The sequence below is a fragment of the Oncorhynchus kisutch genome, linkage group LG19 (assembly GCF_002021735.2).
Source record: "Oncorhynchus kisutch isolate 150728-3 linkage group LG19, Okis_V2, whole genome shotgun sequence".
Taxonomy (NCBI): domain Eukaryota; kingdom Metazoa; phylum Chordata; class Actinopteri; order Salmoniformes; family Salmonidae; genus Oncorhynchus; species Oncorhynchus kisutch.
The window spans coordinates 16,616,388-16,641,234 of NC_034192.2; the positions used below are offsets into that span (position 1 = coordinate 16,616,388).

Here is a 24,847-nt window from a genome sequence, read left to right on the forward strand (position 1 = left end):
AGATTCTTTTGAAATGAGAGAATGTGATTGTGAAAGTAAAGAAATAGAGGGGAACCCCCCCCCCCCCTCCCCGTCCTCTACTCAGGGGAGCTGTTAAGCAGCAGTGCATTGTGGGTGGTAATGAGGGATGACAGGGAGAGCAGGAATGGAGGGATGAGTGTAGAGGCCTTCAGCCTTCTCCAGTCCTCCGCAGTCTCCTCTCCTCCTTTTTCTCTGCGAGGGATAAGAGACTGTCTAGGGACACGAGGAATTCCACTGACTTGTGTTTTTCTCTTCATGTGTTTTAATGTGTATATGGATGTGTGTGTGTATTGCGCTCAACAGGGCTCAGGTGGTAAATAGACCTTGGTCTCAGCATTGACTCCCATCACAATCCCTCCCTCCCTACACAGTGCGGGGTTAAGGGGAAATAGTAAATGACTGTATGACTTCAGTAACGCGCCTGGAGGGACGACCCCCCCCCCCCTCCCCCCACTCTACTTCACATCATCACATCACACAACTGTTCTCTGATCAGAGATAGAGGCATTTCATTCTGCTGGCAATGAGTTATGGTTCTGGCCTCGCCACACTTCACTCAGAGAGATGTAAAATACCTTCAGTGCTCATTAAAAGACGCAGGCTGCACGCACGGACATACACACTGTTATTAAAGTTCTAGGAGCCGTGTTGCAGCATGTTGACTGTGTCTACCTGTGTGGCGTTACTGTCGACGGCCGCTTTATCGTAGAAGGAAATTAATTGTTGACAAAATGGAGGGAGGAGGGCGTTGTGACGAGCGAGAGAAGACGCACAGAGTTATGGCCGCCTGTGGCTGTGGAACCAATGAACTCACCCTGCCACACCCCCTCATGATAGCGAGAGATACTTCCGAGAAGGGGGGAAATAGCTCTTATATGACATGTTTAGAAGTACTTCCAAATAGTTTACAGTGTTATTGTGCTGCCGAAACATGTCATAAGTGTCGTAGGACGGCAACCTCTTTGTGCCAGGCGTGTTGACCTCGATGGATCTCTATGTTGTAATCTCCGTGGTGTACATAGTAACGGTGCAGATTCTAACTGAGCACCGTGCAGAGCAGACCCCAGTTTACCTGTCTGGCGACAAAGGGGGGCTAACCCTGCGACTCTCTACCGTAACACCATAAGTGTCGAGGAACAAGGGAATGCCTTCAGATTCTTTCCAGTGAGTGTGTTTACACGCCCAAAGTAATACCACCACTGTGAATAGTCAGATGAATATAATAGTTTGATTTACACATTTATCTGCTTTTGCAAGAAGAACCAACCGTTTCCATGGACACGTCTGCCTACCTGATGGGACTTTGATTAATACAGGAAATCACCAATGTAAATAAACGTTCTACCACCGCGACCGTGTTATTTGTGTCAGGAGCTCTGACATTTTACATTTTGTTTGTAAAAAACGATTTCCAAGATGAATACTTTGTCTTTCCCGAAATCACTTAGTTCCCGCAAACGAAGGAAGCCTGCGCTGCTCGTGCTAGCACATGCAAACAACCTTCTGCAACTCTGATCAAGGCGTTTCCATGTCCTAATCATTTGAAAGATTGCTTACTTCGATTATGACCTAACGCCGATTTAAGATAAGCGGTGTTAGGTGTTTACATGACTAATGCCATAATCAGTTTAATATTGAATTAATAGTGTGCATGTAAACGTACTCGGAGAGCGCTATGCACACGCACGCACACACACACAAAATCCCCTCCTCCACACACACACGCACGCACGCATGCCAAGACAGATCTGCACATATACAAGAGCATTCCTTAATCTCTATTACAGATGAATGCAATTCCTGTGGATTATCTCTGTGTGTCTGTGGAGGATGTTAATAAGAGAGTATGTCTGAGAAAGACATCTAGTGTGTTACACTGAGTTACACTGGGACGTCAGTCTATGCGTGCTGCAGCCATACCAGTCTAAATGCAGGGGGAGGGAGGGAGGGAGGGAGAGGGGAGTGCGACCGACCGACCGACCGACTGCCCGCCTGCGCCCCCCCCCCCCCCCCCCCCCCCCCCAATCACAACGTTGTATGTTCCTTAAGGTTCTTTCTCAGGTGCTTTCTTTTTGTGTGCTCCTGTGTCTCTTCAGTAGTGTGAAAATGTAAGATAAAATGTTCTAGAAGATACTTTACCCTGGCCTAGCGGTAGGAGTAGTTTGGACAGGCCTGATTGACTATGCTTCATTGTTGACGTGTTTTGTGTGTTGTTTTGATTTGGTAGGGTGGTTTCGTCATTGTGTTGTGTTGCTGAGTGAGTTTATCACCCAGACAGACCGAGCTATCTCCTCATCTCATACACCCTCTTCAATCTCACAGTGCAAGCCACAGAAAACCTTTTCCACATCTTAGATATCACAGATATGGTTTATTTTACTTTCTAAACACCGTTATTGAAGAGCTCCTTCTCTCTCTTTCCCATATTCCCTCCCCACTCCTCCTCTCTTATCACTTGTTCTCTCGCTCTCTCTCTCTATCTCTAGTGTGATGCAGGGTTTGTGTTAGAGGTTGACCGATTAATCGGAATAGCCGATTAATTAGGGCCGATTTCAAATTTTCATAAATCGGAAATCAGTGTTTTGGGATTTTTGTATTTGATATTTTTTTACCTTTATTTAACTAGGCAAGTCAGTTAAGAACACATTCTTATTTTCAATGATGGCCTAGGAACGGTGGGTTAACTGCCTTGTTCAGGGGCAGAACGACAGATTTTTACCTTGTCAGCTCGGGGATTCAATCTTGCAACCTTACGGTTAACTAGTCCAACGCTCTAACCATATTGCACTCCACAAGGAGACTGCCTGTTACGCGAATGCAGTAAGAAGCCAAGGTAAGTTGCTAGATAGCATTAAACTTATCTTATAAAAAACAATCAATCAATCATAACCAGTTAACTACACATGGTTGATGATATTACTAGTTTATCTAGCGTGTCCTGCGTTGCATATAATCGATGCGGTGCGCATTCGCGAAAAAGGACTGTCGTTGCTCCAACGTGTACCTAACCATAAACATCAATGTCCTTCTTAAAATCAATACACAAGTATATATTTTTAAACCTGCATATTTAGTTAATATTCCCTGCTAACATGAATTTCTTTTAACTAGTGAAATGGTGTCACTTCTCTTGCAACAGAGTCAGGGTATATGCAGCAGTTTGGGCCGCCTGGCTCGTTGCAAACTGTGTGAAGACTATTTCTTCCTAACAAAGATAGACAACTTCGCCAAACGGGGGATGATTTAACAAAAGCGCATCTGTGAAAAAAGCACAATCGTTGCACAACGGTACCTAACCATAAACACCAATGCCTTTCTTAAAACCAATACACAGAAGTATATATTTTTAAACCTGCATATTTAGCTAAAAGAAATCCAGGTTAGCAGGCAATATTAACCAGGTGAAATTGTGTCACTTCTCCTGTGTTCATTGCACGTGTAACAGTATAACTTTAGACCGTCCCCTCGCCCATACCCGGGCGCGAACCAGGGACCCTCTGCACACATCAACAACAGTCACCCACGAAGCATCGTTACCCATCGCTCCACAAAAGCCGCGGCCCTTGCAGAGCAAGGGGAACTACTACTTCAAGGTCTCAGAGCAAGTGACGTCACTGATTGAAACGCTATTTAGCGCACACTGCTAACTAAGCTAGCCGTTTCACATCCGTTACACTCACCCCCCTTTTGACCTCCTCCTTTTCCGCAGCAACCAGTGATCCGGGTCAACAGCATCAATGTAACAGTATAACTTTAAACCGTCCCCTCGCCCATACCCGGGCGCGAACCAGGGACCCTCTGCACACATCAACAACAGTCACCCACGAAGCATCGTTACCCATCGCTCCACAAAAGCCGCGGCCCTTGCAGAGCAAGGGGAACTACTACTTCAAGGTCTCAGAGCAAGTGACGTCACTGATTGAAACGCTATTTAGCGCACACTGCTAACTAAGCTAGCCGTTTCACATCCGTTACACACGCAATGTCAGGGTATATACAACAGTTTGGGCCGCCTGGCTCGTTGCGAACTAATTTGCCAGAAGTTTACGTAATTATGACAACATTGAAGGTTGTGCAATGTAACAGGAATATTTAGACTTCTGGATGCCACCCATTAGATGAAATACGGAACGGTTGCGTATTTCACTGAAAGAATAAACGTCTTGTTTTCGAGATGATAGTTTCCGGATTTGACCATATTAATAACCTAAGGCTCGTATTTATGTGTGTTATTATGTTATAATTAAGGCTGATTTGATAGAGCAGTCTGACTGAGCGATGGTAGGCACCAGCAGGCTCGTAAGCATTCATTCAAACAGCACTTTCGTGCGTTTTGACAGCAGCTCTTCGCAATGCTTCAAGCATTGAGCTGTTTATGACTTCAAGCCTATCAACTTTCGAGATTAGGCTGGTGTAATCGATGTGAAATGGCTAGCTAGTTAGCGGGGTGTGCGCAAATAGTGTTTCAAACTTCACTCGCTCTGAGACTTGGAGTAGTTGTTCCCTTTGCTCTGCATGGGTAACGCTGCTTCGAGGGTGGCTGTTGTCGTTGTGTTCCTGGTTCGAGCCCAGGGAGGAGCGAGGAGAGGGACGGAAGCTATACTGTTACACTGGCAATACTAAAGTGCCTATAAGAACATCCAATAGTCAAAGGTATATGAAATACAAATGGTATAGAGAGAAATAGTCCTATAATTCCTATAATAACTACAACCTATAACTTCTTACCTGGGAATATTGAAGACTCATGTTAAAAGGAACCACCAGCTTTCATATGTTCTCATGTTCTGAGCAAGGAACTTAAACGTTAGCTTTCTTACATGGCACATATTGCACTTTTACTTTCTTCTCCAACACTTTGTTTTTGCATTATTTAAACCAAATTGAACATGTTTCATGATTTATTTGAGGCTAAATTGATTTTATTGATTTATTATATTAAGTTAAAATAAGTGTTCATTCAGTATTGCTGTAATTGTCATTATTACAAATCAATTTTAAAAATCGTCTGCTTTTTTTGGGGTCCTCCAATAATCGGTATCGGTATCGGCGGTGAAAAATCATAATCGGTCGACCTCTAGTTTGTGTGGTCTATACTCATATCGAGCTAAAAGGAGAAAGCAATGCTAGCTGAGCAGGGAAATATATTTTGTCACTGATTGACTACAGCAGATAATTGACTACAGCAGATCAAGTCATGGATAATGGGGTCTTGTCAGGAACATGTAATCATCACAGAACCTAGGTCAAACCCTGGTGCATCCTCCATCTCTGTCTGTCTCTCTACATACTGTATCTCTCTCTTCATACTCTCTCTCTTTCTAGCTCTACTGTGATATATTCTGAGTCGGGAAGTATGATGAAAGCGTATCCCTATTGTCACTGATTAACTACAGCAGTTAAGGCAGATAAAGTCATGTGTGATGGGGTTTTATCTTGTCAGGAACATGTAATCACAGAACCGAGGTCAAACCCTGGTGCGTCTCCTATCTCTCTCGCCATCTCTCTTTCTTTACATATTGTATCTCTCTCGTCATACTCTCCTCTCTCCCCCTCCCTCGCTCTCTCCTCTCTCTCTCTGTCTGGCCATGCTCCAAGGCCCTGGCTACAGAGCAGTATTTAGGTCAGCCCTTGGTGGCTGTGTAGTTGCTGTGGTCACTATTCTTACAGCGTAAGTGTGCGTCTCTGTACGCGACAGACACTCGGGAAAAAAATGTGCATGAACACGAGTCGTCTCTCATTGGAATGAGAAAGACTTTATTGAAGAATCCCTAGTGTTGACCAATCACAAAGGGGCGTAGACTTCGGCTACCGACTTCAGCTTGCCCGAACAGACAAAAAAACCTTTGTGATTCCAAAGCGAACATAAAATGTCACAAAATATTGCGAACAGTTCCCTCTGGGAAGCCTACGGACGCCTTAACCCCTCCCTTGATCTGTTTTTGGCATACCCCTTCTGGTTCCTCCCCCATCTCTTCCCTCCTTTCCCTCTTTCTAATCAACATCTCCTCCCCTTATCTCTAATACCCCTCCTTTTCCCCTCCCCCCTTTCCTCCACCAGTCTGGAGAGGAGTAGGAATAAGTTGCCTCTAGAAACTGATCCGAGGTCAGTCTTGCACTTTCCCTAACGAATCGCTACGGTTAATATTGGGGGAGGGTACAACGGGTCCTAGATCAGTGCCTATGGGCCACGTCTACCTTTCCATCTGGTGACGAGTAGTAGACACCTGGATATGATGACCTCTGACCTTATAATGAGAGGAAATGGGAGGGCCGGCACTCAAATAGAGGAGAGAGAGCGGAGGGTTGGGCAGAGATGCCGAGTTGCAGAGTTAACCTCTAAGTAGATATCAGAGGTGAAAATCAATCAAGACAGTATATGTCACTTTGATTGCTACGGATTTAGGATGTTAATCAGCCCCGATAAAGCAATTAGGACCCTGTAGCCACCCGTGACCTCGTCCCCAGGGTAATTGCTAGGAAATACAGAGAGATAAGAGAAGGAAATAACAGAGAGAGAGAGAGAGAGAGCCGGCTGCTGGACGAGACCCTTCAATGATCCATCGTGTGACTGTATTCCTGTAATGTAGATATACACCCCCAGCCATCAGGCTCTAGTCTCGGTCTCTGTCCTCACAGCAGATGAACGTCTCATGACACCCGGCAAATTATTCCCAGCTAATTTAATAGACAATGAACATGACACTATCCACTCTTTCCCCCTCTCTCTCCTTCTCTCCCTTGGGTCCTTAATCTAATATACCTTGTAATGCAATTCCAGCTTTCAGCCACCAAGGCCTATGGTGTCAACAGGGGCAACTAGCAGCAAAGCACTCTGTTCTATCTATGTTTAGAATCTCAGGTCCAGTGTAACAGCTCGTTGAGCAGCCCCTAGCTGCGAGATAGAGGACAATGGCCTAGACTAGCCTATGGTGGATACGATGGAGTAACAACAGCTGAATAGCAAATCAAACTGTTAGTCCTTAATTTGTACTCATTTTAGTAGTCATCTTGCTGTAACAGTGGCTCTTTTCTTCTCTCTGGGTCTGGCCTTAAATGGGGTCGACCACAGGTTAAAATGCAAGCAGCACGCAGCCTGAGATAGGGGTATGGCTTGGTAACAGGAGAAGGGTCTATAATGTTGTTCCTACAGTGCCTTCAGAGAGTATTCACACCCCTTGACCTTTTCCACATTTTGTTGGGTTACAGCCTGAATTTAGCATGGATTAAATTGAGATTATGTGTCACCGATCTACACACAGTACCCCATAATGACACAGGTGAATTTTATTTTCAGAATATTTTACAAATGAATAATAAATTATAAGCTGAAATGTCTTGAGTCAATAAGTATTCAACTCCTTTGTTATGGCGAGCCTAAATAAGTTCAAGAGGAAAGTCATATAGTAAGTTGCATGGATTCACTGTGTGTGCAGTAATAGTGGTTAACATGATTTGTGATTGACTATTCCATCTCTGTATCCCACACATACAATTATCTGTAAGGTCTCTCAGTTGAGTAGTGAATTTCAAGCACAGATTCTACCACAAAATCCAGGGCGGTTTTCCAATGCCTCGCAAAGATGGTTATCAATAGTGTTATCAATTACACTTTGGATGGTGTGTCAATACACCCAGTCACTACAAAGATGCAGGCGTCCTTCCTAACTCAGTTGCTGGAGAGGAAGGAAACCACTCAGGGATTTCACCATGAGGCCAATGGGGATTTTAAAACAGTTGCAGAGTTTAATGTCTGTGATAGGACAACAATTAGGATGGATCAACAACATTGCAGTTACTCCACAATACTAAACCTGCATGACAGAGTGAAATAAGGAAGCCTGTACAAAACAAAATTATTTCCAAAACATGTAACCTATTTTTAAATAAGGCACTAAAGTAATACTGTAAAAGGTGTAGCAAATAAATCATGTTTTTGTACTGAATACAAAGCGTTGTGTTTGTGGCAAACATCACCAAGTACCACTCTTCATATTTTCAAGCATGGTGGTGGCTGCATCAGGTTATGAGTATGTTTGTCATCAGCAAAGCGTAGGGAGGTTTTTAGGTTCAAAAGAAACGTAATAGAGCTAAGTACAGGCAAAATCCTAGATTAAAATCTGATTTTGTCTGCTTACACTAGGAGATAAATTCACCTTTCAGCAAGACAGTGACCTAAAACACGAGGCCGGATTTACACTTGAGTTGCTTACCAAGACGACATTCAATGTTCCTTAGTGGCCTAGTTATTGTTTTGACTTCAATCAGCTTGAATATCTATGACAAGACTTGACAATGGCTGTCTAGCAATGATCAACCAACTTGAGAGTTTAAAGAATTGAAAAAGAATAATAGGCAAATATTGTACAATCCAGGTGTGAAAAGCTATTAGAGACTTACCCCAAAACAGCTGTAATCACTGCCAAAGGTGATTCTAACATCTATTGACTCAGGGTGTTGAATACTCAAATCAAAATATATTAGTATTTTATTTTCCATAAAATGTTTTTAAATATTTGCACTTTTCTACCACTCTGACATTAAAGATGATTGTGTGTAGATTGTTGACAAAAAAAACTAAAAAATTCAATCCATTTTATTCCCACTTTGTAACACAACTAAATCTGGAAAAAGTCAAAAGGGTGTGAATACTAACTGAAGGCACTGAAGTTATGTACATATCTACCTCAAGTACCTCGTGCCCCTGCACATCGACTCAGTACTAATTGTGTTTTACTTTTCTATCTATCTTTCTCTTTGCACTGTTTGTAAGGGCCCATAAGTAAGCATTACACTGTTGGTCTACACCTGTTGTTTACAAAGATTGTGACAAATAACATTTCATTGGATTTGATTTGGAATAGGGCGTCATGGTTGTATTTCATGATCACTCTGGAAGAATTGAATGATTCCCTATTCCTGTTCCTGTGTTGTAATCCCACCTGTTCCAGTGCTGTTGAAGGGATGTTATTCCCTGTTAGCCCCCCTCCTCTCATCCTGAGGTGAAAGGAGTCTTTTGTGTCTCTACCTGCTTGCCTCTCTCCTCTCCTCACAACTACGGTTGAGTGACTGACTGGCCAAGTGCGAGCGCATTAATCCTCGTTAACTCACACCTGCCTTTGGGGTTTTAGCGTAGGAGAGGAAGAAGAGGGAAAGATGCAGGTGTCGAGTGGGATTTTGCTGGGACAGTGTGTTTTTTGTGTACGTGTGTCTGAGTTATGACATGAGGTGAATTTCGCTCGTCTAGTGGGATAGGAGGACACCTCTGTGACATCATCACCAGCGCTTCCAAAACAGCCAGAGCCGCAGAGTTGCGGATAGACAGAATATGGCAGAGTATGCTTTTGGACACTACCCTTGGCAGCCTCAGAAGAGGAGTAGTGGCCAGAAGCTCTCCTCCTCTCCATTCATCTCCTCTACTCTATTACTGTCAGTGTGTCTGGAAGCACTCAGTGAAAGCCCCTCTCATCTCCCCAGACATATTTATTCTCAGGTATGTCCATGTGTGCGTTCCAAGTGGCACCCTATTCCCTATATATAGTGCACTACCTTTGACTAGATCCCCTATGGGCCCTGGTCAACAGTATTGCACTATAAAGGGCAAAGGGTGCCATTTGAGGCGCCATCCGTGTGCCTGTCTCCAGGCCAGAGCAGATCAAAGCTGCAGCCAGACGTACACAAACACTAATCCTGTGAGATAAAGGGTTCTGGGTGTAGAGTCCACCGGGCCTGCTGGACAGACAGGGATGAGACACAGGTACTGACGGACAGAGACCGTTAAAGGCGATGGACGAAGAGAGGGAGGGAGGACGGGATGAGCTAGGATATGTAGCAGACTATCTCCTCCTTTACCTGAATGGACTGCCAGTGGAGGATTTACAGTTGACACTGACGACTCTCTGCTGACTTTGCACAATTCATTCTTGGTGAAGGGGAATATGAGCGGGTTTACAGACCCCAGACCTGAAGTTAGACAACTAGGAAAAATCTGCAGCTCATCTATCCGTTTTTGGACTATGCGCTACATCCCAAATGGCACCCTATTCCCTATGTTGTGCAATATATAGGGACAGGCGTGCCATTTGGGATAGTCCAAAAATGGATAGATGAGCTGCACATTTCTCCTAGTTGTCTAACTTCAGGTCTGGGGTCTGTAAACCTGCCAGGGTTTCTCAGTGAACCCAGTCACTCTACACATTCCTGTACAGTTAACCATTGATCCCGGAACACGGTTTCATTTAAAGGGCCACTGCTCAGACTCACGGCCAAGGTTCCGACTATCCTTGTCTGACATGTGGCCTATATTGAAACACGAATGTGCTATCATCATGATGAAGTCACATCCTAGTTGTCTGTCGACAGAGAGGTTCGAGCTCTAGTGGTGACTGTTGATAATGGCATTACAATGATATGTCTGTCGACAGAGAGGCTAGAGCTCTAGTGGTGACAGTTGATAATGGCATTACAATGATATTTCTGTCGACAGAGAGGCTAGAGCTCTAGTGGTGACTGTTGATAATGGCACTTCAATGATATGTTTGTCGACAGAGAGGTTAGAGCTCTAGTGGTGACTGTTGATAATGGCATTACAATGATATGTCTGTCGACAGAGAGGTTGGAGCTCTAGTGGTGACAGTTGACAATGGCATTACAATGATACTTCTGTCAACAGAGAGGTTAGAGCTCTAGTGGTGACAGTTGATAATTGCATTACAATGATATGTCTGTCGACAGAGAGGTTAGAGCTCTAGTGGTGACAGTTGATAATGGCATTACAATGATACTTCTGTCGACAGAGAGGTTAGAGCTCTAGTAGTGACAGTTGATAATTGCATTACAATGATATGTCTGTCGACAGAGAGGTTTGAGCTCTAGTGGTGACTGTTGATAATGGCATTACAATGATATGTTTGTCGACAGAGAGGTTCGAGCTCTAGTGGTGACTGTTGATAATGGCATTACAATGATATGTTTGTCGACAGAGAGGTTCGAGCTCTAGTGGTGACAGTTGATAATGGCATTACAATGATACGTCTGTCGACAGAGAGGTTAGAGCTCTAGTGGTGACAGTTGATAATTGCATTACAATGATACGTCTGTCGACAGAGAGGTTAGAGCTCTAGTGGTGACTGTTGATAATGGCATTACAATGATACATCTGTCGACAGAGAGGTTAGAGCTCTAGTTGTGACAGTTGATAATGGCATTACAATGATATGTCTGTCGACAGAGAGGTTAGAGCTCTAGTAGTGACAGTTGATAATGGCATTACAATGATACGTCTGTCGACAGAGAGGTTAGAGCTCTAGTAGTGACAGTTGATAATGGCATTACAATGTTATGTCTGTCGACAGAGAGGTTAGAGCTCTAGTGGTGACTGTTGATAATGGCATTACAATGATATGTTTGTCGACAGAGGTTCGAGCTCTAGTGGTGACAGTGGATAATGGCATTACAATGATATGTCTGTCGACAGAGAGGTTCGAGCTCTAGTGGTGACAGTGGATAATGGCATTACAATGATATGCCGTGGTGTCAGTATCTCCTGTCCTCCCGATTGATGCCTGTGGCAGTTGTGTGGGAGACGTGATTGATGTGTGTAGGGAGAGACAGATGCACAGCTGTCTGTCTCAGGGAGGTCCCAGTCGTCCCCAGTCATCTGCAGTGATTATCTCTGTCAGCTACAGTTTCATTGTATCCCTGCTCTCGTTTCCTCTCCGCGCATAATATACATCCGCTTGGCAACCACTAAGAACCTTTCCTTCACTTCCTCATTTAATCTATTCATTTCCCTAACCTATCATCTCGTGCCATGCATATTGAATTCCTGAGTAATAGATGGATAGATTCTAGTGTGATTGTCGTTCCGTTCTGTCAGTCTGTAGGATATACGGTAATGGTCATTACGGTAGAGATGACGAGAGAGGGGGTGAATTGACCCTGTTCGTCTAACTATCACACAGACAGCAGGATGTCTGGCAGCATGTCTTGTAGGCTGCTGATATGTGATCCTACATCCCAGTCTGTCTGTTTGCTCACACAGTGTGAGAGAAACTCTTCTACTGGACCCAATGGTTAGTGTGTGTGTCTGCGTGAGAGAGAGAGAGGGATTTGCACGTTCTTCGGGCAGATTGTTGAGAAAGCCAAACTGTTAGTGAATGTGTGGGATTGACTCGACAGTCAAACAACCTGTTGGTTTGCTCTGTACCTGATAGGCCAGGGGCGGTTAGGTGTGTCACAGGGAAGAGGGGAGCTGATATCTCTCTAGACACCTATTGGTCGAGGTACAGTCGGTTTGGAGTCATTGTTGTGATTCAAATATTTGAGAGAAAGGGGTCAGTTGGTCGCTTTGTGGTGCTTTCTCAGCACCTGCTAAATAGGGCTCTGTTTTCACTGGTTTTCATTGGTCGCTGTACCTTTAAAATGTTATTGCGCAATAAAAGATGGTTGCCAGTCAAATAAAAAACACTGCCATCTAGAATGTCTTGTAATAATGGTTGGCTTTCTTCAAGGATTAAACACTATTCCTCGTATTACCATCCTACTTGACTGTGGTAAATGTCAAAATGATTTAAATAATCACATTTCCACTGCAAACAAACCAATGCAGGGAAGGATTGGTCTTTGTGTGGAATGCAGGGGTTGTCCTTTCCTTCGTTCCCCTGTCATAGTGATTTAGGAGCGGAACATACCACTCTCTTCCCGCTGTAGGGGGGGGGGGGTCTGAATCCCCCCTCTGTCTCACACGGGTGGGGTTGACAGGTTTGCGAGGAGAACCTGTCGCCTGTCGTACAGATGAGACGTCTGCCGTTTGCTTCTTCCGTTTAGCTGTGAAAACACTGCTGTTGTTGTTGGACGGTGTGGGTGGTCACCAGGGTTGTGGTCACCAGGGTTGTGGTCACCAGGGTTGTGGTCATCAGGGTTGTAGTCTATTGAATTGAAAATCACCTGTTGATTCTATGCGGATTTTTCAATTCATTACGAACGTTTAAACGTGCTTCCTAAATTGTGAGTTGAAAAATAATTTACCCCCCATCATGATGGCCACACTCTGTCAGTCACAGACGGATAGTAACAGCAGTGTCATCGATGGGTGGGTGGGGCTGTTAGTGATATAGACGAGGGTGTTGTTGTCACTCACTGTGACAGATGGGGACCTTGGTGGAATGTCCCAGTGTCCGGCTCCATCCCGAGTGGCGCAGCGGTCTAAGGCACTGCATCTCAGTGCAAGAGGCGTCACTATAGTCCCTGGTTCGAATCCAGGCTGCATCACATCCAGCCGTGATTGGGAGTCCCATAGGGCGGCGCACAATTGGACCAGCGTCGTCCCGGGTTTGGCCGGTCTAGGCCGTCATTGTAAATAAGAAAGTTAAATAAAAAATGATATCATAGATGGCTAAGCCTATAAACTACAGAGACTGACTGGTGTCATGCATATCACTGTCTCACAGTCTGTTAACAGCATTATTAGCACCTCCTGCCTCATAAACAAGATGCACTGATGTAAAGTGAGTTTTGAGTTTCTCCCACTTATGCTTAGGATCCGGGGAGTGGTTGTTGACTAGACCTGCGTCTATTGGAAAACAGATTGCAGTTTACTTCATTTTATTAATCCCAATGAACACAATTCAATCATCATATATATGATTCATTCACTGTTGCAGCGCGGGCAGTATACTGCCTGGACTCTTAGCTGAGATGACTTAATAAAACAACGAATGACACACTGTGAGTTTTTTATTGTTTGGACAATACACCTGTTTATATACTTTAGCACGACTATATTCGTCTCATATCATCTTAATGGTTATTAGAAGTTCATAAATGCTTGGCATATCGTAATTGTAACACACACGGAACACTAAAGAAAACTGTAGTACACTGTTGATCTTGATGCTTCCCACAAATGTAATGGATCTTATTTCACCAATGTCTCAGACTCCGTAGACCTTCATCGGGGTATTTCACCCACTCCGATATACTTGTAAACGGCATCTTTGTAATGTAGAGTGTGGTGTTTTATATCACTATGGGGTGGGTCCTGTCGTCTCCCATGTCACTCATGCAGTGCTATTTACCCTCGGAGAACTCCTGTTTCCATGGCGTCTGACTATGACACGCCCTGGGATGACTGGCAGTGATCTGACCAGGGACACCCTGTGTGTACGTGTGTGTGTTGCCCTCTCATTGACCCCGAATAGAACAGCTGGGGGGGGGGGGATATAAATAGCATTTCTCTTGGGATGCCACAGGACAGTTTTCCTCCTGTTAATGGCCTGTTGTCAACCCTCGTTCCCTCAGCATTGTGTGTGGGGAACAGTATTGGGATTCAGTGGCTCTATGTAGTTAGTCACTTAGAGAGGCAGGAGTGTGCGCTTGTACTTCATGGCCAATAAAGTAGGCCTCGTTCCTGGTCAGTTTACTCAGTGAGTGAATAGCTTAGATTTTGCCTTTTGAGGACCCCGGAGAGTAGGTGATGAAACGTTTTGTCAAGCACAGTCGGGATGGTTTGAGCTGTACTCTCAACAGCGAAGGGTTTAGAGTGCTACTGTTGTCTTAAGCTGAGTGCCAACAGCTACTGTCTGGACCTGCTGCTTAATGTTAACACTGAACAGGTGACTGGAACCTCTTACACCTGCTTCCTGTTGTGTGTGTGTGTGTGTGTGTGTGTGTGTGTGTGTGTGTGTGTGTGTGTGTGTGTGTGTGTGTGTGTGTGTGTGTGTGTGTGTGTGTGTGTGTGTGTGTGCGCACGCACGTTTGTCCAACCATCCCTGCTTGCATATGTGCTTGCGTTTCAATTAGCTTCTGGACCACCATGTGTACTGACTGTACTGCGCGGACAGACAGGCAGAGGGGACAGGTGGGAGAGTAGACAACTTGGGTAGACTACTCTGTGATGGATGTCTAGTGTAACAGATACTATCAGTGCTAGTAGAGCACCCTCTCTCTACGGTGAACTAAGGGAACGTGTGTGTGTGTATGACCACATGGGGGGGGGGGGGGGCTTTTGTGTGTTCTTCTCTAGAAGTATGTGGTGACTGTGGGTGTAACAGAGTGGAAAACAGGTCGTCTTGCTCTTCTTTGTCTGATAATGATGACACACTGGGCAACACTTTTAGTGAAGAGGAGGAGGAAGTGGAGGCTGTGAGGAGACAACGGTATCAGCACCCAGTCTGATAAACAGTGTGAGGCAGTCTGATGAACAGAGGCACTGACGGGGGAGGGAGAGGGAATATAGGAAGGGGGGAGGCGGGGCTAGAGAGGGGTGTAGGGGTCCTGAGAAATGACCTAATTTGGGGGAGAGTGACTGACAAGGCACCTGCTGCTCAGCCGTCTCTCTCACGCACACATACACATTGACTCGACAAGACTCCTGCAACCCGATCGGCCACTCAGAGACGTTTCAACAGTATTTCAACTGCTGCAGCCACCTGTTGGCAACTCTCCTCCTACATCCCAGAAACCACAGTATTAGAGCCCTGTAGACTCTCTCTGTATGCTTGGTGTTGAACAAATAGCCTAGCCCTGTAGACTTTGTATGGATCAGCCCTGTAGACTTTGTATGGATCAGCCCTGTAGACTTTGTATGGATCAGCCCTGTAGACTTTGTATGGATCAGCCCTGTAGACTTTGTATGGATCAGCCCTGTAGACTTTGTATGGATCAGCCCTGTAGACTTTGTATGGATCAGCCCTGTAGACTTTGTATGGATCAGCCCTGTAGACTTTGTATGGATCAGCCCTGTAGACTTTGTGTGGATCAGCCCTGTAGACTTTGTATGGATCAGCCCTGTAGACTTTGTATGGATCAGCCCTGTAGACTTTGTATGGATCAGCCCTGTAGACTTTATGGATCAGCCCTGTAGACTTTATGGATCAGCCCTGTAGACATTGTATGGATCAGTTAAGAGTTAGCAGTGTCAGCTCTCTTCCTATAACCCAGCGTTATAACGAATGGATCTAGGCCTATGGGCTCTACACAGTGTACACCAAACCCCCCTTTTGCCTTCAGAACAGCCTCAGTTCGTCTGGTCATGGACTCTACAAGGTGTTGAAAGAGTTCCACAGGGATGCTGGCCCATGTTGACTCCAATGCTTCTCACAGTTGTGTTACACAGTGGCTGGATGTCCTTTGGGTGGTGGACCATTCTTGATACACACTGTACACACTGTTGAGCATGAAAAACCCAGCAGCCATTGCAGTTCTTGACACAAACCGGTGCGTCTGGCATCTCCTACCACACCCTGATCAAAGGCACTTCAGCTTTTGTCTTGCTCGTTCACCCTCTGAGCGGCCCACACACACACACACAATCCATATCTCAATTGTCTCAAGATTCAAAGATTCTTTTGTACACTCAGTCCATATCACATATGGGATAGAAGAACTGAGCAGTTTACAGTTGTTCCACAAGTTGAAACGAGATCAGAGTGGTTTAATTACTTAGGAGTGGCTTTGAATCAGTTGGAATCACAATGATTAATTCAATCTACCGTAGTCGATAGAGAACCGTGGCATGACAAACAAGTGCAGCTGCTAAGCTCTGCACAGAGAGAGAACGCTGGCAGAGACTCAGGACACTGGAAGCCAGTCCTTCCCAAGTCTCACTGTAACATAATATTTGTCAGGAAATCGCTGTGAGCAGCACACGTCTCTCGTTTGCGGGGAAGTGTTGGTGTTCACACTCTTGGGTCTGCGTCCCAAATTGCACTATTATTCCCTATCGAGTGCTGTGCTTCTGTCCAGAGCAACGTGGGCCTTGGTCTACAGTTGTACACTATATAGGGAATAGGGTGCCATTTGGGATGCGCCCGAGATCTCCTCTGAGAAGGATCCATTAGGATTGAGATATTTACAGTAGGTAATTAAAGTGTGTTCCTGGACAAGAGGGAGGGAAATGCTGACATTTTGCTGTCATTGACAGGACAGGTTATTTATTCAAATGATTATATGCCTGCCAGTGACTCTGTCTAGTTGATTTAATGATCGGGCCAGTTTTAACAAATTGGGCTCCTTCATGAACTATTCAACAAAGTTTAACACCAATCTTCATGTGTTTAGTGTGGTTGAACTGTGGTTGACTCGACTACTCTACAATACATACATGAGGATCACTTCTATATTCTACAAAACGCTCAACAAATCTTAGCAAAGCTTCATGGCTTCAATTATGTACATTCGTTCTGATCTGTCTTTTAACTGTTGCTCTGCTCTGTAGTTCATCCATTTAACCCCCCCTCTCGCTCTCCTCCCCCCTCCCCAGATGGTATCCATCGGGTCACAGCATTGTGCACCCTGCGGGTCACCATAATCACAGACGACATGTTGACCAACAGCATCACAGTGCGCCTGGAGAACATGTCTCAGGAGCGCTTCCTGTCCCCTCTGCTGTCCCTCTTCCTGGAAGGTGTGGCAGCCGTGCTCTCCACCAGGTAATGTGTCTGCTCCCTTCTTATGGTCCCAGAAAACCTGCTTGGAAGAGTCTCGGTATCAGGAGGGAATAATAACCCTCGGAACTGGGATTTCTGTCTAACCTGGGAATTTTTGGGGAAGTTATTGAAGTGTTGCAACCTTAGCTTCTACTCCATGGAGGTCCGTGTAGCATTCTGTTGCTACCACAGCACTTCTGCTCTGTGTGATCATAAGACTCTCTACTCTCCACCAGCCGCCAGGCCGTCTTTGTGTTCAACATTCAGAACGACACAGACGTTCGCGGCGCCATCCTCAACGTGACCTTCTCGGCGCTGCAGCCAGGGGGTCCCCCGGGGAGGTACTTCCCCTCCGAGGAGCTGCAGGAGCAGATCTACCTGAACCGCACCCTGCTCCGACTAATATCATCACAACAGGTAACTTACTCACAACAGGTTATTTGAATGAATCCCAAATTGACCCCTGCCTACCCACTCCTGGACAACTGGGTCATGTACAGTTGGCCCCAAATTGAAGAAAATGATCAGGGAGGTACTATCCGAACTTGTCCAATAATAAATGTTTGTTGTTGTTTTGAAAAGTTTAGCTACGGTGTGCCGTAATGAACACGACTCAGGTTTTCCCGATCTAAGTCAGCCACTGATTTGAAGGAAAGACCGAAAACCAAATCTCACATTTTCTGGATTTGAGCTATTTCCTAATGTATTGTATCCGTTCCAGGTGCTTCCCTTCGACGACAACATCTGCCTGAGGGAGCCGTGTGAGAACTATATGAAGTGTGTGTCTGTGCTGAAGTTTGACAGCTCCCCGCCCTTCATCTCCTCCGACACGGTGCTGTTCCGGCCCATCCACCCCATCAACGGTCTGCGCTGCCGCTGTCCTGCAGGCTTCACCGGGGACTACTGCGAGACGGAGATAGACCTCTGCTACTCGGGACCCTGCAGGAACAACGGGAAGTGTCGCAGCCGAGAAGGAGGCTATACATGCGAGTGTCAGGAAGACTTCACTGGTCAGTGGCTCCACTCGGTGAAGGAGTTGTTTGTGTACTGTATTATCCTTGCTAGCCTGTTCCCTGACCTGTTGTGCTGTCTTGCAAATGGTGTGAGCGTGGCCATAGTAGTTGGCAACGTAGCACAAAAGGTTCTGGGACCAGGCTAATACTTTCCTAGGTCTATAAGATATTTAAATTGTATGTAGGTACTGTCTGGTAAGTCACCCCAGCCACCATCAGAGTGTAGCTTCCAGTTTGGGTGAGGCACGCATTTCATGGCAGTCACTTTGGCTGCAGATCAACACTGGTGTTGGCCAGCAGCAGGATGCACCAACCCACTGATGATCTATCAACTACAAATGACCCCTTTACTAAATGGTCTGTCTCAATGTCTTTGAACACTGTGCTATCTAACCTCCAAACAAGCTTCAATGCCATACAACACTCCTTCCGTGGCCTCCAACTGCTCTTAAACGCTAGTAAAACCAAATGCATGCTTTTCAACCGGTCGCTGCCTGCACCCGCATGCCCGACTAGCATCACCACCCTGGATGGTTCCGACCTAGAATATGTGGACGTCTATAAGTACCTAGGTGTCTGGCTAGACTGCAAACTCTCCTTCCAGACTCATATCAAATATCTCCAATCGAAAATCAAATCAAGAGTCGGCTTTCTATTCCGCAACAAAGCCTCCTTCACTCACGCCGCCAAGCTTACCCTAGTAAAACTGACTATCCTACCGATCCTCGACTTCGGCGATGTCATCTACAAAATGGCTTCCAACACCCTACTCAGCAAACTGGATGCAGTCTATCACAGTGCCATCCGTTTTGTCACTAAAGCACCTTATACCACCCACCACTGCGACTTGTATGCTCTAGTCGGCTGGCCCTCGCTACATATTCGTCGCCAGACCCACTGGCTCCAGGTCATCTACAAGTCCATGCTAGGTAAAGCTCCGCCTTATCTCAGCTCACTGGTCACGATGGCAACACCCATCCGTAGCACGCGCTCCAGCAGGTGTATCTCACTGATCATCCCTAAAGCCAACACCTCATTTGGCCGCCTTTCGTTCCAGTACTCTGCTGCCTGTGACTGGAGTTGGAGACTTTTATCTCCCTCACCAACTTCAAACATCAGCTATCTGAGCAGCTAACCGATCGCTGCAGCTGCACATAGTCTATTGGTAAATAGCCCACCCTTTTTCACCTACCTCATCCCCATACTGTTTTTATTTATTTACTTTTCTGCTCTTTTGCACACCAATATCTCTACCTGCACATGACCATCTGATCATTCATCACTCCAGTGTTAATCTGCAAAATTGTAATTATTTGCCTACCTCCTCATGCCTTTTGCACACATTGTATATAGACTCCCCCTTTGGTTTCTACTGTGTTATTGACTTGTTAATTGTTTACTCCATGTGTAACTCTTTGTTGTCTGCTCACACTGCTATGCTTTATCTTGGCCAGGTCGCAGTTGCAAATGAGAACTTGTTCTCAACTAGCCTACCTGGTTAAATAAAGGTGAAATAAAAAATAAATAAATAAAAAATGTGATTTATGTTTGCGATGAGGCTGGAATGCTGTCTAGCTGGCAGCCCCAGGTACACTCTACAGTAGGCCCAACTCCTGTCACTGTCTTTGTGTCGAGGGGCGGAGCTATCAGATGCACTCAGGACGTTTTTATGGAGTTTGCTGGTTTTTATTTATTTTATTTAACCTTTATTTAACAGAACATATCCTTATTTCCAATGACGGCTTACCCCGGCCAAACCCTAACCCGGACGATGCTGGGACAATTGTGGGACTCCCAATCACAGCCGGTTGGGATACAGCCTGGAATCGAACCAGGGTCTGTAGCACCTTAGACCGCTGCGCCACTCGGGAGCCCCAGCAGGTCAACTGAACGGGAGCTTTCATCTGATAGTGATACCACATCTCTCCGTCTCTCTGTCCCCTCCTTCACTTCCTTATCAGCTGTAATTACCTCATTATACCACACTCCACCCTTCCTCTCCTCCAATGGGGGGTCTAGTCTTTGAAGGTCACAGTTCGACCTCCGCTAGTTAGGAGCCATTATGTGGCCGATGACAGCGGGGCCTACTGTGTCCGCCTCGGGTTTCTACATTATTCCCGCATTACAGGGAAACAGATCCTCCTAATTCTCCTCGGAAAATGGATTATACCACAGAGAGAAGAGTCATTACCAGGGTCCAGACAGGGTCCTGCGCCCCCCTCCATCCCACGCATACCTGGCTGTCCTCCTCCCCTCCTCTTGGCGGGATGATGGTTGACACAACACTGGAGCTGGAGTTGACGGCGATGGGTGGCGGCCATCTTAGATAAGGAAACTGATGGGCTCGAAGATGGCCTGCAAACTTGAGCAAGTCAGCTAGTTTCCTGTGGTCTCATAGACAGACAGTCTGTCAGTGGGAAACTGAGCTGTGTGTCTGTGGTGGTGATGTCCAGACCAGTAGTTAGTGTCTGTAACCCTAATTTGTTCCTGGGGCACCGTACAACAATGGCTGACCCTGTAAAAAAAAAAAACACATTTCACAGCACCTATCTGGTGTATGTGACTTATTATAATTATTATGATTAGATTCTCCATGAGAACCATTCAGTGTCTCCTGTCTCTCAGAAATGGGAATGCAGTCTCTGAATGTGACTTTTTGCGTGTCTGACCGGGTGGGTATATCACTCTTAAACCTTACTCTCTCCCCAGGTGAGCACTGTGAGGTAAACGCCCGGTCGGGGCGGTGTGTCCCGGGGGTGTGTAAGAACGGGGGGAAATGTGTGGACCTGCTGGTTGGGGGGTTTATGTGCCAGTGTCCCCCGGGAGAGTACGAGAAGCCTTACTGTGAGATGACCACCAGGTCTTTCCCCGGTCAGTCCTTCATCACCTTCAGAGGATTGCGACAGAGGTTCCACTTTACTGTCTCGTTCATGTGAGTACTTGGAAACTATCTACTCTCTCTCTCTCCCTCTCTGTATCTCTCCCCATCTACAGTGCCTTTTGGAATGTATCGACTTTTTCCACATTTTGCTCCGTTACAGCCTTACTCTAAAATGGATTCCATAGATAACAAACCTCAGCAACCTTATTTGCAGAAGTATTCAGTCCCTTTGCGAGCATCCTGTTTCCGTTGATCATGTGTTAACAGAGCGACATGTCTACTGTACATGTTTGCGTGTGTGTAGTAAACTGTCATTTGGGTACAGGGAGGGTTGCACAAACAAACACACACTTAGCTCAGTTCAGTATACCAGTTCAGTGGGGCATGTAGAGACATCTTTATTGTGTCGGAGCTCACACAAAAAAACACTTACATTAAACACATGAGAGTGTGTGTGTGTGTGTGTGTGTTCACGCTCTTATCTGTTGAAACAGCCGTAGAGGAAAATGATCTATAACACCTTTCTTAGTCAAGGCAGGGACACAGAAATGGGAATGCAGATCAAGTTCTTTGTCTCTCAAACGGCCCATAAATTTAGTAAGCTACATTCTATGTGGCTGCCCTTATGTGGCTCTGATCAAAACTAGTGCACTTGCACCGTAGTGTAAATATTGTGTCAGATCTGGTTTCTAGTCCCATTTGAAGTTCTAGGTGGGGTGAGGATCATAAAAGTGGGTGGATGTGAAAAGCAGAGTGTGTCGGTGAGAAGCGGTAGAACAGGGTGAAAACAGGAAGAGTCCTGTGATGAGGTACTCTTATCACTGTTTTCTTTTATCGGCTGTGTCTTCCTGCCCCCCTGCTACCCCTCCGCACCTCCCACTGCCATGCTGGCATCTGGTGTCTGACTCTCGTGCCCTCTGTGCCCCTTATAGCACGCATGCAGGATGACACACACACACACACACACACACAGTGGCTTGCAAAAGTATTCACCCCCCTTGGCATTTTTCCTATTTTGTTGCATTACAACCTGGAATTAAAATAGATTTTTGGGGAGTTTGTATCATTTGATTTACACAACATGCCTACCACTTTGAAGATGCACAATATGTTTTATTGTGAAACAGACAAGAAATAAGACAAAAAAATTGAAAACTTGAGCGTGCATAACTATTCACCCCCACCCAAAGTCAATAGTTTGTAGAGCCACCTTTCGCAGCAATCACAGCTGCAAGTATCTTGGGGTATGTCTCTATAAGCTCTGCTGTGGTGCTTTACAGCTCCTTCAGGGTTATCTTTGGTCTCTTTGTTGCCTCTCTGATTAATGCCCTCCTTGCCTGGTCCGTGAGTTTTGGTGGGCGGCCCTCTCTTGGCAGGTTGGTTGTAGTGCCATTTTCTTTCAATTGCTCAATAATGGATTTATAGGTGCTCCGTGGGATGTTTAAAGTTTCTGATATTTTTTTATAATCCAACCCTGATCTGTACTTCTCCACAACTTTGTCCCTGACCTGTTTGGAGAGCTCTTTGGTCTTCATGGTGGTGCGCCTTGCAGACTCTGGGGCCTTTCAGAACCGGTGTATATATACTGAGATCATGTGACACTTAGATTGCACACAGGTGGACTTTATTATGTGATCTTATTTAGGGGCTTCATAGCAAAGGGGGTGAATACATATGCATGCAACACTTTTCTGTTTTTAATTTTTTAGACTTTTTTGAAACAAGTTCTTTTTTAAATTACACTTTGCCGATTTGGACTATTTTGTTCATGTCCGTTACATGAAATCCGAATAAAAATGCATTTAAATTACAAGTTGTAATGCAACAAAATAGGAAAAATGCCAAGGGGGATGAATACTTTTGCAAGGCACTGTACTATGGCAGGGGTTAACAGGAAGATGGGCCAGCAGGGCAGGGCATCTACTTCCTCCTTCCTGACTCTAGACCACTGGTCTTACCGAACACTTTCTTATTGTCCTTCAAGTCTCTCTTCCTCTTTTCTTCCTCAGGAGTTTCTCACTCCTTCCTTACACACCTCTCCAACCCCAAATCCCACCTCTCATATACACTACATGACCAAAAGTGTGTGGACACCTGCTGGTCGAACATCTCATTTCAAAATCATGGGAATTAATATGTATTTTGTCCCCCCTTTGCTGCTATAACAGCCTTCACTTTTCTGTGAAGACTTTTCACTAGATGTTGGAACATTGCTGCAGGGACTTACTTCCATTCAGCCACAAGGTCATTTGTGAGGTCGGGCACAAATGTTGGGTGATTAGGCCTTGCTCGCAGTAGGCTTTGAAATTCATCAAAGGTGTTCATTGGGTTTGAGGCCATGGGAACCCATTTCATGAAGCTCCCGACGAATGGTTCTTGTACTGATGTTGCTTCCAGAGACAGTGCAACCGAGGACAGTCGATATTTTTACGCGGTACGTGCTTCAGGACTCACCGGTCCCCTTCTGTGAGCTTTACACCACTCCAGCAGACGCTTGGCATTGCGCATGGTGATCTTAGGCTTGGGTGCAGCTGCTCGGCCATGAACAGCATTTCATGAAGCTCCCGACGAACAGTTCTTGTGCTGACTCGGCAGTTCGGTGAGCTTGTGTGGCCTACCACTTCACGGCTGAGCCTTTGTTGCTCCTAGACGTTTCCACTTCACAATAACGGCACTCACAGTTGACCCGGGCAGCTCTAGCAGGACATACATTTGACCAACTGACTTGTTGGAAAGGTGGCATCCTATGGCGGTGCCACGTTGAAAGTCACTGAGCTCTTCAGTAAGGCCATTCTACTGCCAATGTTTGTCTATACAGATTGCATGACTGTGTGCTTGATTTTCTACACCTGTCGGCAATCCACTAATTTGACGGGGTGTCCACATACTTTTGTTTATATAGTGTATCTTATATGGCAGTTTGGGTTAGATACGCAGAGTCTGTGACAGAGTTTGTCTAACTATGGCACACACTGTAAAAACCTAATGAATAATTGTTCGCACAAAAAAAGTTTGGCTAACAATGTTTGAGAGATAGGATTTGAATGGGTGCCATTTTGGCACCAAATGTGGGTTTGACAATAGAAGGTTGACCCTGTGTCCATCTTGTCCCCAGGTTTGCCACCAGAGAGAGGAATGCCCTGCTGCTGTACAATGGGAGATTTAACGAGAAACACGACTTTATCGCCTTGGAGATTATCGAGGAACAGATCCAACTCACCTTCTCTGCAGGTGAGAGGGCGGCAGTGTGTGTCCACAGTGCAAATAATCATGCTCGCACAAAGAGCTGGAAAATGACTTACGAGTTGCTTGTATCAACGCTAGCCGATAGCTTGCTTAATCAACTCCGCTGTAAGGATATCATGAATGTGGCTTTCACAAACCGCTTGGTAAACACTCTTATCAGCTGAACTCCTTGACCAGTGTGAAACAAACAGTTACAGGATTTCATTAGAATGTGTCCTCTCCATTGTCTGGCTATGCTGCTGTGCAGTTACACCTAG

The 24,847-nt window shown here is 45.5% G+C and overlaps 1 protein-coding gene across 1 annotated transcript in view; it reads left to right on the forward strand.

Moving 5' to 3' along the window:
- The window catches only part of celsr1a (cadherin EGF LAG seven-pass G-type receptor 1a), a 126,995-nt gene that overhangs the window by 39,590 nt on the left and 62,558 nt on the right, over window positions 1–24,847 (forward strand). The window contains 5 exon segments of the mRNA XM_031797701.1: window positions 17,285–17,453; window positions 17,687–17,867; window positions 18,172–18,460; window positions 21,173–21,395; window positions 24,460–24,575. Of these exon segments, the coding sequence (XP_031653561.1) occupies window positions 17,285–17,453; window positions 17,687–17,867; window positions 18,172–18,460; window positions 21,173–21,395; window positions 24,460–24,575 (978 nt within the window).